The 13,105-nt window shown below is 61.6% G+C and overlaps 1 protein-coding gene and 1 long non-coding RNA gene across 2 annotated transcripts; both read right to left on the bottom strand.

The window, feature by feature from the left end:
• Nucleotides 1–957: 957 nt before the first annotated feature.
• Nucleotides 958–4,931, bottom strand: LOC123352827. Its single transcript, XR_006574291.1, has 3 exons — nucleotides 4,861–4,931; nucleotides 2,768–2,841; nucleotides 958–1,244 (listed from the first exon to the last, which is right to left on the bottom strand). It is a non-coding gene; the product is annotated as an uncharacterized LOC123352827 (long non-coding RNA).
• Nucleotides 4,932–8,302: 3,371 nt separating this feature from the next.
• LOC123351818 (28S ribosomal protein S24-A, mitochondrial-like) lies at nucleotides 8,303–12,358 on the bottom strand. Its single transcript, XM_044991476.1, has 4 exons — nucleotides 12,289–12,358; nucleotides 10,419–10,499; nucleotides 9,279–9,390; nucleotides 8,303–8,816 (listed from the first exon to the last, which is right to left on the bottom strand). Exons 1-4 carry the CDS (start codon nucleotides 12,319–12,321, stop codon nucleotides 8,533–8,535), a joined length of 510 nt encoding a protein of 169 aa, XP_044847411.1. The 5' UTR covers nucleotides 12,322–12,358; the 3' UTR covers nucleotides 8,303–8,532.
• Between the last annotated feature and the right edge of the window lie 747 nt (nucleotides 12,359–13,105).

Here is a 13,105-nt window from a genome sequence, read left to right as displayed (position 1 = left end):
CCTCCGTCCAGACACACCTGTCAGATATATGATGATGATTCCTAAAAATCTGATCTCATCATATAAAAGAAAAGGTTCTTCCAATCCCAAAGGATCAGCCACATACCCAGGTCCAATTATAACTTAGATCTTACCCAAAATACACACTATTAGCCAAATTCTTATTAACTAAGCTAAAAATTATTAAAAAAGAAAAGAGAGAGAGTGTTGGTTAAAAGATCAATATACAGACAGACTTGAATTCAATTCTTGAGGTTCAGATGCATAGTAGAGATGAGCTTGTAGTTGCCAAAAGTTCTTTTAGAAATAGTCCAGAGGTTATAGTCCAATTTCCATATTCAGGGTGGCTCCAGTCAATGACTGGGGATCTCAATCCTTATGGCTTAAGGTTTCCACCTCTTGAAACCCAAAGCAGATCTGAGATGAAGCAGGATCATGTTCCAGGCTTCTTATACATTTCCAGCAGCCTTTTGGCCTAAGAAAACAATAGGCTTAACTCCTTCTCCCAAACATCCTGGCAATTAGCACAGAGTAATTTATCCATTAAACAGTTCAGATACAGGTTACCACAACCTTCAAAGAGACACATAGACAATAATACTATTTCACTCAAGTATTAGTATAAATATTAATATTCCTTTTTTGATCTTTGAATTAAAACTATAGCAATAGACAAGACTTGTTTGCTTACATCACAAGACCTGAGCAAACATCTACCCTTCTACCTCTAACAATGCAGACTTGCATTTCAAAGCTCTATTCATTTACAGATCTTCCTAACCAGTTCTTAAGGTTCACCCATGGGTCAGGTCAGTCTGTGAGGTGAGTTAATTAACTTTTTCTGGCCCTGTCACCTTTCAATAAGATATTATACTCATAACGTCACACCCTCTGGACCCTATCCCTACCCTCCAGCATATCTACCACTCCTCCCAGTTTAAGGTCATCTGCGTACTTGCTGAGGGTGCAGTCCACCCCATCATCCAGATCATTAATGAAGATATTGAACAAAACCGCCCCCAGGACTGACCCTTGGGGCTCTCCACTTGAAACCGGCTGCCAACTAGACATGGAGCCTGCGGGCAGGGATCTTTGAAGGGCTCAGTGCCCGGGATTAGGGCCACGTCCTGCGAGGAACTGAGTGCAGTCGGGTGCCAGCGGGGGGCTGGATTCCTTGAATCTGTCGCTAGCTCGGCCCTGCGGGTTCGGGGCGTCAGACTTGCAGCAGCAGCTTCCCTGGGCTCCTTTGCAGGAACAAAATCCAAATTCAAACTCAAGGCCAAGAGATGTGTGGGAGGGAGGCAGGGAGGGGAGGTTTTGAACCATGTGTGACAATGAACACAGCCCCCTCCCCCCCAGCTTCCCAGATGGGGCTGTGGGGACTTGCTCGAGGAAGCGGTCTGAGCTCCCTGAGGGGCCCCTCCATGGTACCTGGATGGGGCTGGGATCTGGCCGCCTTGTCTGATGGCAGTGGGTGAACGGGCCCAAGCTGGGCACTGCCCAACACTGGCGCGCACCGCCCCACAGGTCAATGGCTGGCAGGGCGGGCGTGTTTGCTCCAGGTGAGCGCCCAAGCGGCTGTGCTGGGCTGATCACACAGGAGACATGTGAGTCATGTGGGTGCAGCATGATTACGCCTGCCCCAGGTGGGATGGGGACGTCCCCAGGTACCAGGCAAAGAGCGACCTGTGCCAACGTCTGGGGGGTGTGAGGCACTACCCTGGGCAACTCCCTTAAGCCGGGCAGGCTGGAGTCACCTTCTGCGTCTGACCGCCCAGACACCCACTGGTGGGCATGCTGGTCTACCCCAGCAGGTGCACGAATCTGCCCCTCAGAAACCCCCGGAGGAGCGGGCTGCTCACAGAGCCTCCCCGTCCTCCACACACAAGGAGAGGTGTCACCCTCCCCAATCCACACCCCAAAGAGCCACGGATCCGCACCTGGGGAGGGGGAAGGGCTGGGTGGTGGGGACATAGTGCAGGCATTCTCCTGTGCTGTGACAGCCCCTGATGTGTGGGCACTACCCAGGCCCCGCCCAAGATCAGGGCCCCGTCGTGCCGGGCACTGCCCAGAGCAGAGGCTGGATGCTCAGTGTGCAGCTGCAGAACCAGACAGCCCCTGCCCAGTGAACCCAGTCCCAGAAGCAGCTGGGGGCAGGGTGGGTCCCCTCCCCGGGGTGCACAGCTGCCCAGGGCATGAAGGCCCCCTGCCTAGCGGAGTGACATTGCCAGAGGGGGAGGACCAGGACCCGGGAGCTCTGGGGGCAGCAGCTAACTCTGCCTGCCCTAGAAGGGGAGGGCATGTTTCACTCCTGGGGGTGCGTGCGGGGGTCCCAGCATGACTGATCCTGCCGTCAGGAAGGGCAGCAGTTCAGGCCAGCAGTTCAGCCCCCCCGCCCCCCTCCGCTCCTGCTGCAATTTCAAACCCGCTGGAGGTGCTTTTCTTTAACACAGAGATCAGCTCCTCCACGCAACACTGAATTCATTAACGCCCACCCTGACGCCAGCCCCGGACCTCGTCACAGAGCTCTGAACTAGGCCACAGCCCCGGCACCGAGCCAGCCAGGAGTGGGTGGAGGAGCTGGCGAGCCAGGTCTCCCCAGGGTGGGCAGCGGCCTGTGTGCTTAGCACCCCATCACCCTCGCTGTCCCAGAGCACCCGGGGGTGCTGCTCATGCGTCCCCAGAATACCAGACACTCCAGCACTGCAGGCCCTCACTCACGGGGTCTGCAAGGGCACACTAGCGGTGGGGTGGGGGAGCAGTGCACCTTTCTGGATGGTGTCCCCGGGCTGATACCAGGCAAAGTCACGTCCGTTTTTCTCTCAGCAGGAAGCACCAGGCCTGGAAGGTTATTAGTTACATTATATCTGTGCTGGCGCTGCCCAGACCCCGACCGAGATCAGGGGCCCATCATGCCGGGTGCTGCCCAGACCCCAACGAAGATTCTGGGTCTGCTGAGATGATGGCAGCCGGCTCAGCGAGGAGAGTCCCTGCCCCAGGCAGCTCCCAGCGCACGGCCCCAGGGAGCCCAGAGGTGGGAGCGATGCCCAGGGCTAGATGTTGATCTTGGAGCGAATAAGCCTCGCAGGAGACGTGGGCTTCGGAGGGACTTGGGGTTGGGCAGGGCCTGCCAAGGTACAGAGGGAGAAGGGACTAGCTGAGAGGGGCAGGCTTGAGGGCTGGGTGTTCCTTGGCTCTGGCACAGGGGGACTCGGGGCTGATGGCAAGGCCCAGAGCTGCCTCTGCCCATGGCCTGGGGGCTGGCACCTGGCTCCCCGTGACTGGCGCAAGGCTGGGGCCACAGCTCCACCTCCTCCTGCCCCAGGCTGGGCTAGGGGTCAGGGACTGAGTTCCACGGAGCCAGATGGCCGGGCTGCTCCCTGATGCCGGCGGAGCGGCAAGGTCCATCGCTCCCCCTGGGACCGGAGGGGGGCAGCCAGGGCACGTGGGCATGAGCTACTGCATGTGAACAGGGAACACGACAAGGGTGAGGGCCCAAGGGTGCAGGGGGCTACTGCAGGGGCAGCGCTAGGGCAGAGGACACACTGGGGGCAACAGTAGGGCAGTGGGTACCACTGGGGCCACGACTCTCCCTGCTCCCCTCCCTCGGGCCATCGCCCACCGGACTAGAATACTGCAGGTCGGGATTGAGGGGCACTAGCGGCGCTGTGTGTGGGGAGCCCAGATGCCCCTCCCGGCACTGCCCAGGGCGCCCAGCTGTGGAGCACAGAGGCCCAGGCAATGGGCAGGAACGTGTGCCCGGCAGAGCAGAGAGCCCCGGACACTTTCCTGCTTGGCAGCACCCGGCTGGCATCTGGCCCCGCACAGTGCTCAGGCCTGGGGGAGGCTTTGCCATTTCACGTGCACTTGGAGATTCACAGCCCAGCCCCGACACATGGGAACCTGCCCTGGCACCTGCCACAGGATCTTGCCACAGAGCAGGCCCGAGCCAGTGCCACACCCTGCCCTGGGGCACCTGCCTTCTCCCACACTGCACACACCCACCTGCCACCCAAGCACTGTACTGGGAACCGGGAGTCCTGGCTTTGGAAGGGGAAAGGGGCTCCAGTGATTAGCTGGGAAGCAGGACTCCTGGGTTCTTTGCCCTGGGCAAGTCAGTTTGTTGCTCCTTGCGTCAGTTTCCCCAGCAGCAAGGTTACAGCCTCACTCCCTGCCTCAGTTTCCCCAGAAGCAAGGTAATGTCGCTCCCCACCAGTTTCTCCAGCAGTGAGGTCACATCCCCTCTCCCTACCTCAGATTCCCCAGCAGTGAGAATGATCCTGAGCAAATTACAGTCTCTGGGGCACAGTTGGGGTTGGTGTCAGAGGGGCAGTGAGGAGCCCTGCTGTGTCCTGAGACTGCTCCCTGCTGCCAGGGGTCAGCACTAATGGGGGCAGAACAGCCCCTACTGCCCCACCCAGCCGGCTGCCGCACCCTCTGCTCAGGTCTCCCAGCCGCACACTGGCCAGGCCCAAGCTGGCTTGGCATGAGGGCACAGGCCTGGGAACAATCCAGCCCTGCCCTGCCAGGAAAGCCAGTTTCCCACAGCTCATCCTTCGCCCTCTGCCCCCCTTCAGGCACCCATGGGAACAGAGCAGTAAATAGCTCAGCCAGGATGGGCGATTCTGCCTCACTCCGGTTTGCCTCACATGCTCGGAGCTGGCAGGAGCCCAGAGTGGGGTCAGGGCGTGCACCTGCCACCCAGGATGCAGCTACAGAGCTCTGGCCCATGCCAGGGATGGGAGCGGGGGCAGGGAGACCCTGGGCTAACCAGAGTTTAGAACCCAGGAATCCTGACTGCCAACCCTCCCCCACCACCACCACCAGAGCCCACTCCCCACCCAGAGCTAGGCAAAGAACCTGGCAATCCTGGTTCCTAATCCCTGGGCTGGGAGTCAGGACTCCTGGGTTCTCACGGGCTCATCCACTGACTTGCCATGTGAGCCTGCCCCCCCCGTGACTTGGTCTCCTCCTGTGCAGTGGGGCCAGTGCCCCAGCGTTCAGCTGGCTGGAGCAGCAGGAAACAGCCTTCTTGTTATTTTCAGTGGTTCAGAGTCCATCCCACACCGGCAGGCCCGGAGAGCCCTGCAGCCCAGCCCAGCACGTGCCGTGCATGCCCCGTGATCCATCATGCGCAGGCCACGCTGCCTCCACATCCTCTTCATGAGACATGGGCTTCGTCCCATTCTGGGAAAGAAGGGAAGGGTCCCATGGAAGTCAGTGGATGAGCCAACTAGGAGCCAGGAGTCCTGGCTCCCAGCTCCACCCCTTGCTCTAACCACTAGCCACCACTCCCTTTGCAGGGCCGGGATAGAACCCGAGTCCTGGCTCCTAGTGAGCTCTCCGCTCTCCTCCCAGGCTGAGGCCCCTGACAGCACTCAGTGCCTTGGCAGGGCCCAGCTCCAGGCTGGGACAGGCTCAGGGCGGAGGGACCCAGGGGATCCCCCTGTCCATCTCTAGGCTTCCTCCACTGGGAGCTCTTGAAGCTGTGGTGCTCATTGGCCTGGCAGGGGGAGCCGTTCAGTATCGCGTGGTGGGTTCCAAAGGAGGCAGGTTGGCGGGGGGGGGGGAGGGAATCTCCTGCACTGGCCATTGGCTTACTCCCAGGGAGTTGGTCTCACGCCCCACGATGCCAAAGACCCCAATCCTGAGAGCAGCAGGACCATGGGATTGGGCCCCTGGGCCCTGTGCATGGGCTGTGAATTGGCACCATTGCAGTTTGTGGTGCCCGCTCGGCAATGGGACGCCCCCACTGGGACTGTCACACAAGAGCTGGCATGTGAACACCATCCCTCCACTACCCAAGGCTGATCATGGTGCAGCCTGCCTCCCTGTGGCTGGGGGCCAGCTGCCAGCTCCACCCCAGAGCAGGCTGCATCTCCCAGGTGCCAAGGGAACCCTGGGTATTTTCTTCTCCATTGCTGAGCTGCTGGCCCCTTGAGTACGGGCAGGTGGATGGCACGGTACAGCCCCAAGAGACTCCTGCAGAACACCCCTCTGGGCCAGAGCCCCATGTGTCTGCGCCCCTTGGTGTGGGGACCAGGAAATGCAGCAGCAGCATCTGTGGAGCCTGCCAGAGCTGCAGGCAGTGGCCAACCCATGTGCCCATTACCCACTCACCCTGGCAGCCATGTCTCTTCAGTGCTGAGGTCCTGCCCAGTGCCTCATGCCCTGAGTCCAGCAGCACCCCACACCAAGATCTCCATTGCACTGCCCCAGCCCTGCCCCTTTTCAGCCCACCGAGATCTGAGCAGGGTCCATTCCTCCCTCCGCTGGGCATTGATCAGCACCAGGTTCCCCTCCCATTGGCTTACCCACCTCTCTGAGCCCCCTGGCACCCTTTGGACGGGTCAGATCTTGCCCCCGCCATGCTCAACAGACCCCTCATTCCTGCTGGTTTCTCTCCCTTACCCCTGCCCAACTAGGGGTCTACCCCTTCCCTCAGCCCCATTACCAGGCCTGGCAGTACAGCACACTGGGCTGTCGCCCAGTGCCCCAGCCAGGGACACCTGTGCTTGGGGCCAGGCGCCGCTATCACCAGAAGGGGTTCCCACCCCCTACCCCGTTTTACAGAGCAGGCACCAATGCAGGGTGTGACGAAGTGGAGATTTTCCTTTGTCATGTTGTATGTGAGTCTTATTGTTCTGCATGAATGCTGTGTGTGCCTCAGTTTCCCTTTGTATTGTACCAATGTTTAGGTCAGAGGTGGCCAACCTGTGTCAGAAGTTAATATGCGGCTCCTTGTATAGGCACCGACTCGGGCTGGAGCTACAGGCACCAACTTTCCAATGTGCCAGTGGTGCTCACTGCTCAACCCCTGGCTCTGCCACAGGCCCTGCCCCCACTCCACCCTTTCCTGCCCCCTCCCTGAGCCTGCCGTGCCCTCGTTCCTCTCCCTTCCCACTACAATCTCCCACAGGAAACAGCTGATTGGGAGGTGCGGGGAGGCACTGATCGGTGGGCGGGAGGTGCTGGGAGTGGAGGAGGGGAAGCTGCTGGGGGGCTGCTGACGTATTACTGTGGCTTTTTGGCAATGTACATTGGTAAATTCTAGCTCCTTCTCAGGCTCAGGTTGGCCACCCCTGGTCTAGGTGGTGGGAATCAGCGTGTGTGATTTCTGTGGAGGTTGCTCCAACTGCCTGCATGGATGCTATGGCCGCCTCTTCGCAAGGTGACCAGGTGACTCTTGGCCTGGGAAGTGAGACAAAGGCCAGAGGAGGAGCAACGGGCAGGGCAGAGGCCAGGCAGCTGGAAGGAGTCAGTCTCGCCTGGCTTGGGGCACAGGGGGAGGACCAGAGCCCTGGCTTTGGGCTCCCTTCCCCCCAAGATGGACTTGGCTGAAAGTTACTGATTTCTGTGCTAACAAGCTCTGTTCTACGCTGTGTTCATCTCGACTAATAAACCTTCTGTTTTACGCTGGCTGAGAGTCACGTCTGACTGCGGAGTTGGGGTGCAGGGCCCTCTGGCTGCCCCAGGATCCCGACCGGGCGGACTGGCTGCAGGAAGCATATGGAGGGGCAGGGTTGCTGAATGCTCTGGGGTCAGACTCAGGAAGGTGGAAGCTTCTTGCCCTGGGCACAGTCTGCTCAGAGAAAGGAGGCTCCCCCAGAGTCCTGCCTGGCTTCGTAGGGAGCAGATCCAGAGCATCACCTCAGCGACTCCATGACACAGGGCCCAATCCCGCCATGCTGGCTTTCCCAGATCTGTGTCTGTGTGTAGGCCCCACAGAGTAGGGGGGGTCCTCGGGTGGGAAGGGGGCAGGAGGGAGCCCTCATGGATGTTGCCATGTCCTGGGGTGGGGGATGCGAAGCTGCTGGCTCCCAGGCATGGGCGGCGCATGAACCGCGGCTGGGGGAGGCTAGCCAACAGCCCTGTCCCTTCCACCCAAGGCCACACCCCTTCTGCTACCTGCCGGAGCCCAGAGGGCCCCCCACCGTGGCCACCGGCCCAGTCCCGTAGCTAGCCCCCAGCCCCAAAGGAGGGCCATGAGGGAGGGTGGTGCACGGCCCCAGCACCAGAGCACCAGGAGGGCAGGCAGCGTGCGCCCCCGGAGCGCCAGGAAGGCGGGAGGCGCGTGGCCCCGGAGCGCCGGGAAGGAGCTGGAGGACTGGAGCGCTGGAGCTGGAGGACTGGAGCCACGTGCAGGGAGAGGTCACGGCATGGGGTGGGGCCATGCCTGGCTGTTTGGAGAGGCACAGCCTAAACCTATGCGACCTGCTGCCCATGCTCCCAGGCCCACACTCTGACCACCCCGGGACCAAGCTGGGAGGAAACTGGGCTGCGGTGACTCCACAAATGGACACAGGGGCCAGAGTCCTTTTATTCCCCATTGCCGAGCCGGGCCACTGCTACGTCCAGAGCCATGGTAACACCCGCCCCAGAGCACCCCACAGCCACCACCTGCAGGTCCATGGCCTCCTCGGGCCCATGCAGAGCCACTCTCCTGCCCCACAATGGGCCAGCAGGTGGCCTGGCTCGGGCACGGGAGCCCCACTGCTTGGGCTGGCCCAGGGGAGAGGGGCTCCAGCAGGGCTACAGGTACTTGTAGATGACCTTCTCGGGCACGGTCTGCACTTCCAGCCGGACGGGGCACTTGTAGAGGAAGGAGAGCAGCGTCTCGGTGTAGCCCACCAGGAAGTAGAACTTGTAGGGCGGCAGGCGCTGCAGGAAGACGGCGCAGACGACCAGCACATTGGCGCGGCGCTTCAGCACAATCTCGTTGGCCAGGCAGCCGTGGAAGGTGCCGTAGATGAACTTGCGGATGAAGACGTCCTCCACGGTGCGCTCGGCTGCCCCGCCCTCCCCATCCAGGTTACCTGCAGGGCAGACAGGGCAGCGGGGGGGTGAGGGGACGGCGCCAGGCACGCATGCCCACAGGGCACCTTTAAGAGACGGTACGAGCAGCACCAGCCAGAGCAGGGGGCTGCGTGGGTGTCCAGCCAGGGCACTGCATCAGGATCCGGCCAGGGAACACACATCTGCCGGGGGACAGAGACTCCCTCTCCCTCCGCTCCCCTCCCCCACGCCTGGAGAAGAGCTCAGGGGGGCGGGGGGAGAACAGCCCATGCCAGGTTGAAGACCCCCCACCCCCTTTTGTTAAGTCAGAGGGACTTCACAACAGGGGGCGCTGTGGGGGGGCAGGGCAGGGCACTGGCTGGGAGGAGGCACTCCCAGCTGCTCCCGCCTTGGCCTCTCCCAGCAGCTGTGGGGGGCAGGGCACGTGCTGAGAGACGGGGAAGCCCAGGTACCCCCAGGGCAGCGGCTGGCAGGTCACTCACTGGTGTGCAGGGAGAGCCAGCCCTTGCGATGGGCGATGTAGTGGGGCGGGTGGGCCTGTTCGTACGTCACCGGCTTGTCTCCTTTCCCGACTCGCACCCGGGCCGCCCGGTTCTGTAAGATAACACCCATGGGTGGGGGGGATGAAAAACAACATGGGGGTTTACCCCCGCCCGGCAGGGCCAGGAGCGGGGCACACATCTTCTCCTGCTCCATAGGCGTTAATGGCCCAGAAGGGCCGGGGCAGCAGGTATTTCAGAGCGTTTGGCAGTACCTAGGGCCCAGAGCACTCACCCCCTGGTGCTAGCAGGCTGATCCCACTGTCCACATGCCCCCTTCCTCGGGACTGGCACCATCACGCCCTGGCTACGCGTGGCAGCAGAACGGCATGCAGCCTGTGTGAGAGGCAGCCTGCAGGAAGCTTTAGCCTGAGAGTTCATTTCCCTGCTAAGGGCATCTCTGGGTCCTGCCCAGTCTGATGCCTCAGAGTCACACACACTCTCAGCAGGCACCTCAGGGGCGCTGAAGGTGCAGACGCAGCGAAGAACAGGCACTGCGAGGTGCAGGCTACAGAACTAAGCCCAGGAGCCGCTCTTTGACATCGACTCGCTGAGCCCCCAGTCCCCTGCCACCCCTGGACAGGGCAGAATCACCTCATGTCCTGGGGGAAATTGAGGCATGGACGAGAAAGGACCCACCCCTGGTCATCCAGTGAGTCAGTGGCAAACCTGCATGTAGAACCCAGGAGTCCTGCCTCCCTGCCCTAACCACACCTGCCACACAGGACTGTTCGGGGGACACGGAGCTGGGGTGGACTCCACAGGAGACAGCAAAGGCTCCTGGCACAGGTTGCTGGGGTACATGGGGGGTTTCCAAGGCCTCACCCAGAACTCTGTGCCTCTGTCCCTGCTGGGGAGTGGCTTTGCTGAGTGGGTGAGGCCCTGTCTCACAGGCCCCTCTCCAGCTTTGGTTTTGCATGTTCAGAGGGCTGTTACTTACCTTACAGCTCCTGGGATTCTTTGAGGGGCTGTCCATGGGATCCCACGGCTGGCACCTGCGTCTCACAAGTGCACGAGCCATGTATGTCAGTGCTGGGATCCACATGGACAGACCCTTGCAGCAGCAGCCCGCTGTGCACTTACCTTGTGACACACAGCTGTGGTCTGAATAGCCCGGCTGCAGGAAAGGAGCCACGAGAAAGAGCCCCGGGTCCATGGAGCGGCCTAGTAAAGCAAAGCACAGGGTGTCAGGGAGCAGGGGAGGCGGCGAGTGTAACAGACCCCTGGTTGCATGCTGGGAATTGAACAAAGGAGCTGCAGCACCAGAGACACAAACCCCTGGACTGAGCTGCAGGAGTCATGTTCGTGGGAGCCGGGAGCCAGCTGCTAGAACAGGGGTGCTCAAATTACGGCCCGGGGGCCGCATCCGGCGCTTCAGATATTTTAATTTGACCCCCAAGCTCCTGCCAGGGAGCAGGGTCCAGGGCTTGCCCTGCTCCAGCGCTCTAGCCGGGTAGCGGGGTTGGGGGCTTGCCCCGCTCTGCATATACTGTGGCTCCACGCAGCTCCTGGAAGCAGCGGCATATCCCCCCTTCGGCTCCTACATGTAGAGGCAGCCAGGGGGCTCCGCATGCTGCCCCTGCCCCAAGCACCACCTCCAGAGCTCCCATTGGTCCGGGAACCACAGCCAACAGGAGCTGCAGGGGCGGCACCTGCGGATGGGGCAGCGCGCAGACCCGCCTGGCTATGGCTCTGTGTAGGAGCCGCTGCTTCCGGGAGCTGCTTGAGGTAAGTGCTACCCGGAGCCTGCACCCCTGAAGCCCTTCCCAACCCCCTCCCCCAGCCCTGATCCCCCTCCAGCCCGCCAAATCCCTCAGTCCCACCCTGGAGCACCCTCCTGCACCTCCAACCTCTCATCCTCAGCCCCACCCCAGACCCTGCACCCCTAACCGGAGCCAGACACCCCCTCCGCACCCCAGCCCCCTGCCCAGCCCGGAGTCCCATCCCGCACTCTGAGCTCCTCATTTCTGGCCCCATCCCAGAGTCTGCACCCCCAGCCAGAGCCCTCGCCCCCTCCCACACTCCAACCCCCAATTTTGTGAGCATTCATGGCCAGCCATACAATTTCCGTATCCAGATGTGGCCCTCAGGCCAAAAAGTTTGCCCACCCCTGTGCTAGAACCACTGGAGGGAGATGTGCCCAGAGTCAGTCTCAGAGGGGTAGCCGTGTTAGTCTGGTTCTGTAAAAGCAGCAAAGAATCCTGTGGCACCTTATAGACTAACAGACGTTTTGCAGCATGAGCTTTCGTGGGTGAATACCCACTTCTTCAGATGCAAGTCTTGTCAAGTATTCACCCACGAAAGCTCATGCTGCAAAACGTCTGTTAGTCTATAAGGTGCCACAGGATTCTTTGCTGCTTTTACAGAGTCAGTCTATTACTGTAACACCCCGTTGGCCGGCTCCAAAGCCGCGGGCACCTCTGGGTCCTGCGCATTCCTCCTGCAAGCCCGGCTCCAGGGCCATTTCGGTGCTGGGCCGGTGGATTTTGATGAAATGTCCCTGAGTTGAGTTGCCAGGGGCAGCAGGCTGGGCAAGCCGCAGCTGTGGGCACGTCCGCGGGGCTCTGACAGGAGCCGGAGCTGGCTCCTCGGTGCAGCAGGCACTTGCATTGCCAGCTCTCCGGGGAAAGGGGTTTAATGCCTGTGGGCAGCGATACCGGGGGGGGGGGGGGCAGCGGCATCCCCCTCTCCTGGTCCCACCCCGCCGGGACACCCCGTTGTTTCACACACCCCCTGCCCCTCTGTGCTCGCACAGCCCTTGGCACAACGTACAGCGCCGTGCACATCCCCACGCGCTGGGCGCTGCCCGGCTGAGTCAGCCGCTAGCCCCGGCTCCGGCCCGTCGCGGTACGTCTGCCTGGCCCAGCGACCCCCGGCCCCACGCGCGCCGGGGGGACGAGTTCCCGCGCTAGGCCCCGCCCCCAGGGGGGCTCGGGCCGCGGCGGCACCTCACCGTCAGCCCCCTTCGCCACAAGGGCGCCGCCATCTTGGAACGGTCCAAGCTCCGCCCACTGAGGGGGGAGCCAAACTGCGCCGGGAAGGGGGCGGGGCCGGGGTAACCCCGCCCCCGAGGCCGCCTGCTGCTGGGCGGGGGCGGGGCTGGGGGCGGGGTGCCGGGCCCAGGGCTCGCTGGTCTCTGCTCCCCGCCTTGCTCCCCTGGGCGGGGGCTCCTCAGCAGCAGGCTCTGGGGGCGCGGGAGCATCAGCCCCGGGGGGTCCCCTGTGACCTGCTCAACCCCCCATTGCTCCAGGCCCTCGCTGGTAACAGGCTGGGAGGCCTGGGGCTGCTGGAGGGCCGATCTGTAGGGCTCCACATTGCATGGACCACATAGGGCCCGTAGGACATGGAGAAAACCTGGCTCACAGATCACACCGGGGCGCTGTTATGAGGAGCTATCAGTGAGGGGGGATGCTTCTAGCGGGGTCCCCCAGGGCTCGGTCCTTGGGCCGAAGCTGTTCAATATTTCCCCTTACTCCCCCCCCCCCCCCCCCCCGATCTAGTGGAGGCTCAGATCTTTGCTGGCACAGTTAGCAGGCAAGTGGAAGGTTGGTGTAAGTCCTGACAGGCTGGGTGCCTGCGACGGAGAGACCTGCTGTGCCCATGGACCAGCAGTGTCTGAATGCAGCCCGAGGCCAGGCAGCACTGCAGGGAACCCAGACTCTGGGTTTTCCCTGCAGGGTGGGAGACGGCACCCTGGTGAGCAGGGACTCAGAGAAGGACACAGGGGTTGTGGCTAATGAGCGCTTGGTGCAAGGCTGTGGCTAACAGGG

The sequence above is a fragment of the Mauremys mutica genome, chromosome 1 (assembly GCF_020497125.1).
Source record: "Mauremys mutica isolate MM-2020 ecotype Southern chromosome 1, ASM2049712v1, whole genome shotgun sequence".
NCBI classification, from domain to species: domain Eukaryota; kingdom Metazoa; phylum Chordata; order Testudines; family Geoemydidae; genus Mauremys; species Mauremys mutica.
Note: the sequence above shows the minus strand (reverse complement) of the source record. Positions and strands in the feature narration are given on the sequence as shown.

What these genes read in the sequence shown, in the direction of transcription:
- LOC123351818 (XM_044991476.1), bottom strand. Translation starts at nt 12,321, where the DNA reads ATGGCGGCGCCCTTGTGGCGAAGGGGGCTGACG. An exon ending in TGTGGCGAAGGGGGCTGACG is followed by an intron (nt 10,500 to 12,288) that starts GTGAGGTGCCGC and finishes TTGCTTTACTAG; the next exon opens with GCCGCTCCATGGACCCGGGG. An exon ending in CCACAGCTGTGTGTCACAAG is followed by an intron (nt 9,391 to 10,418) that starts GTAAGTGCACAG and finishes GTTATCTTACAG; the next exon opens with AACCGGGCGGCCCGGGTGCG.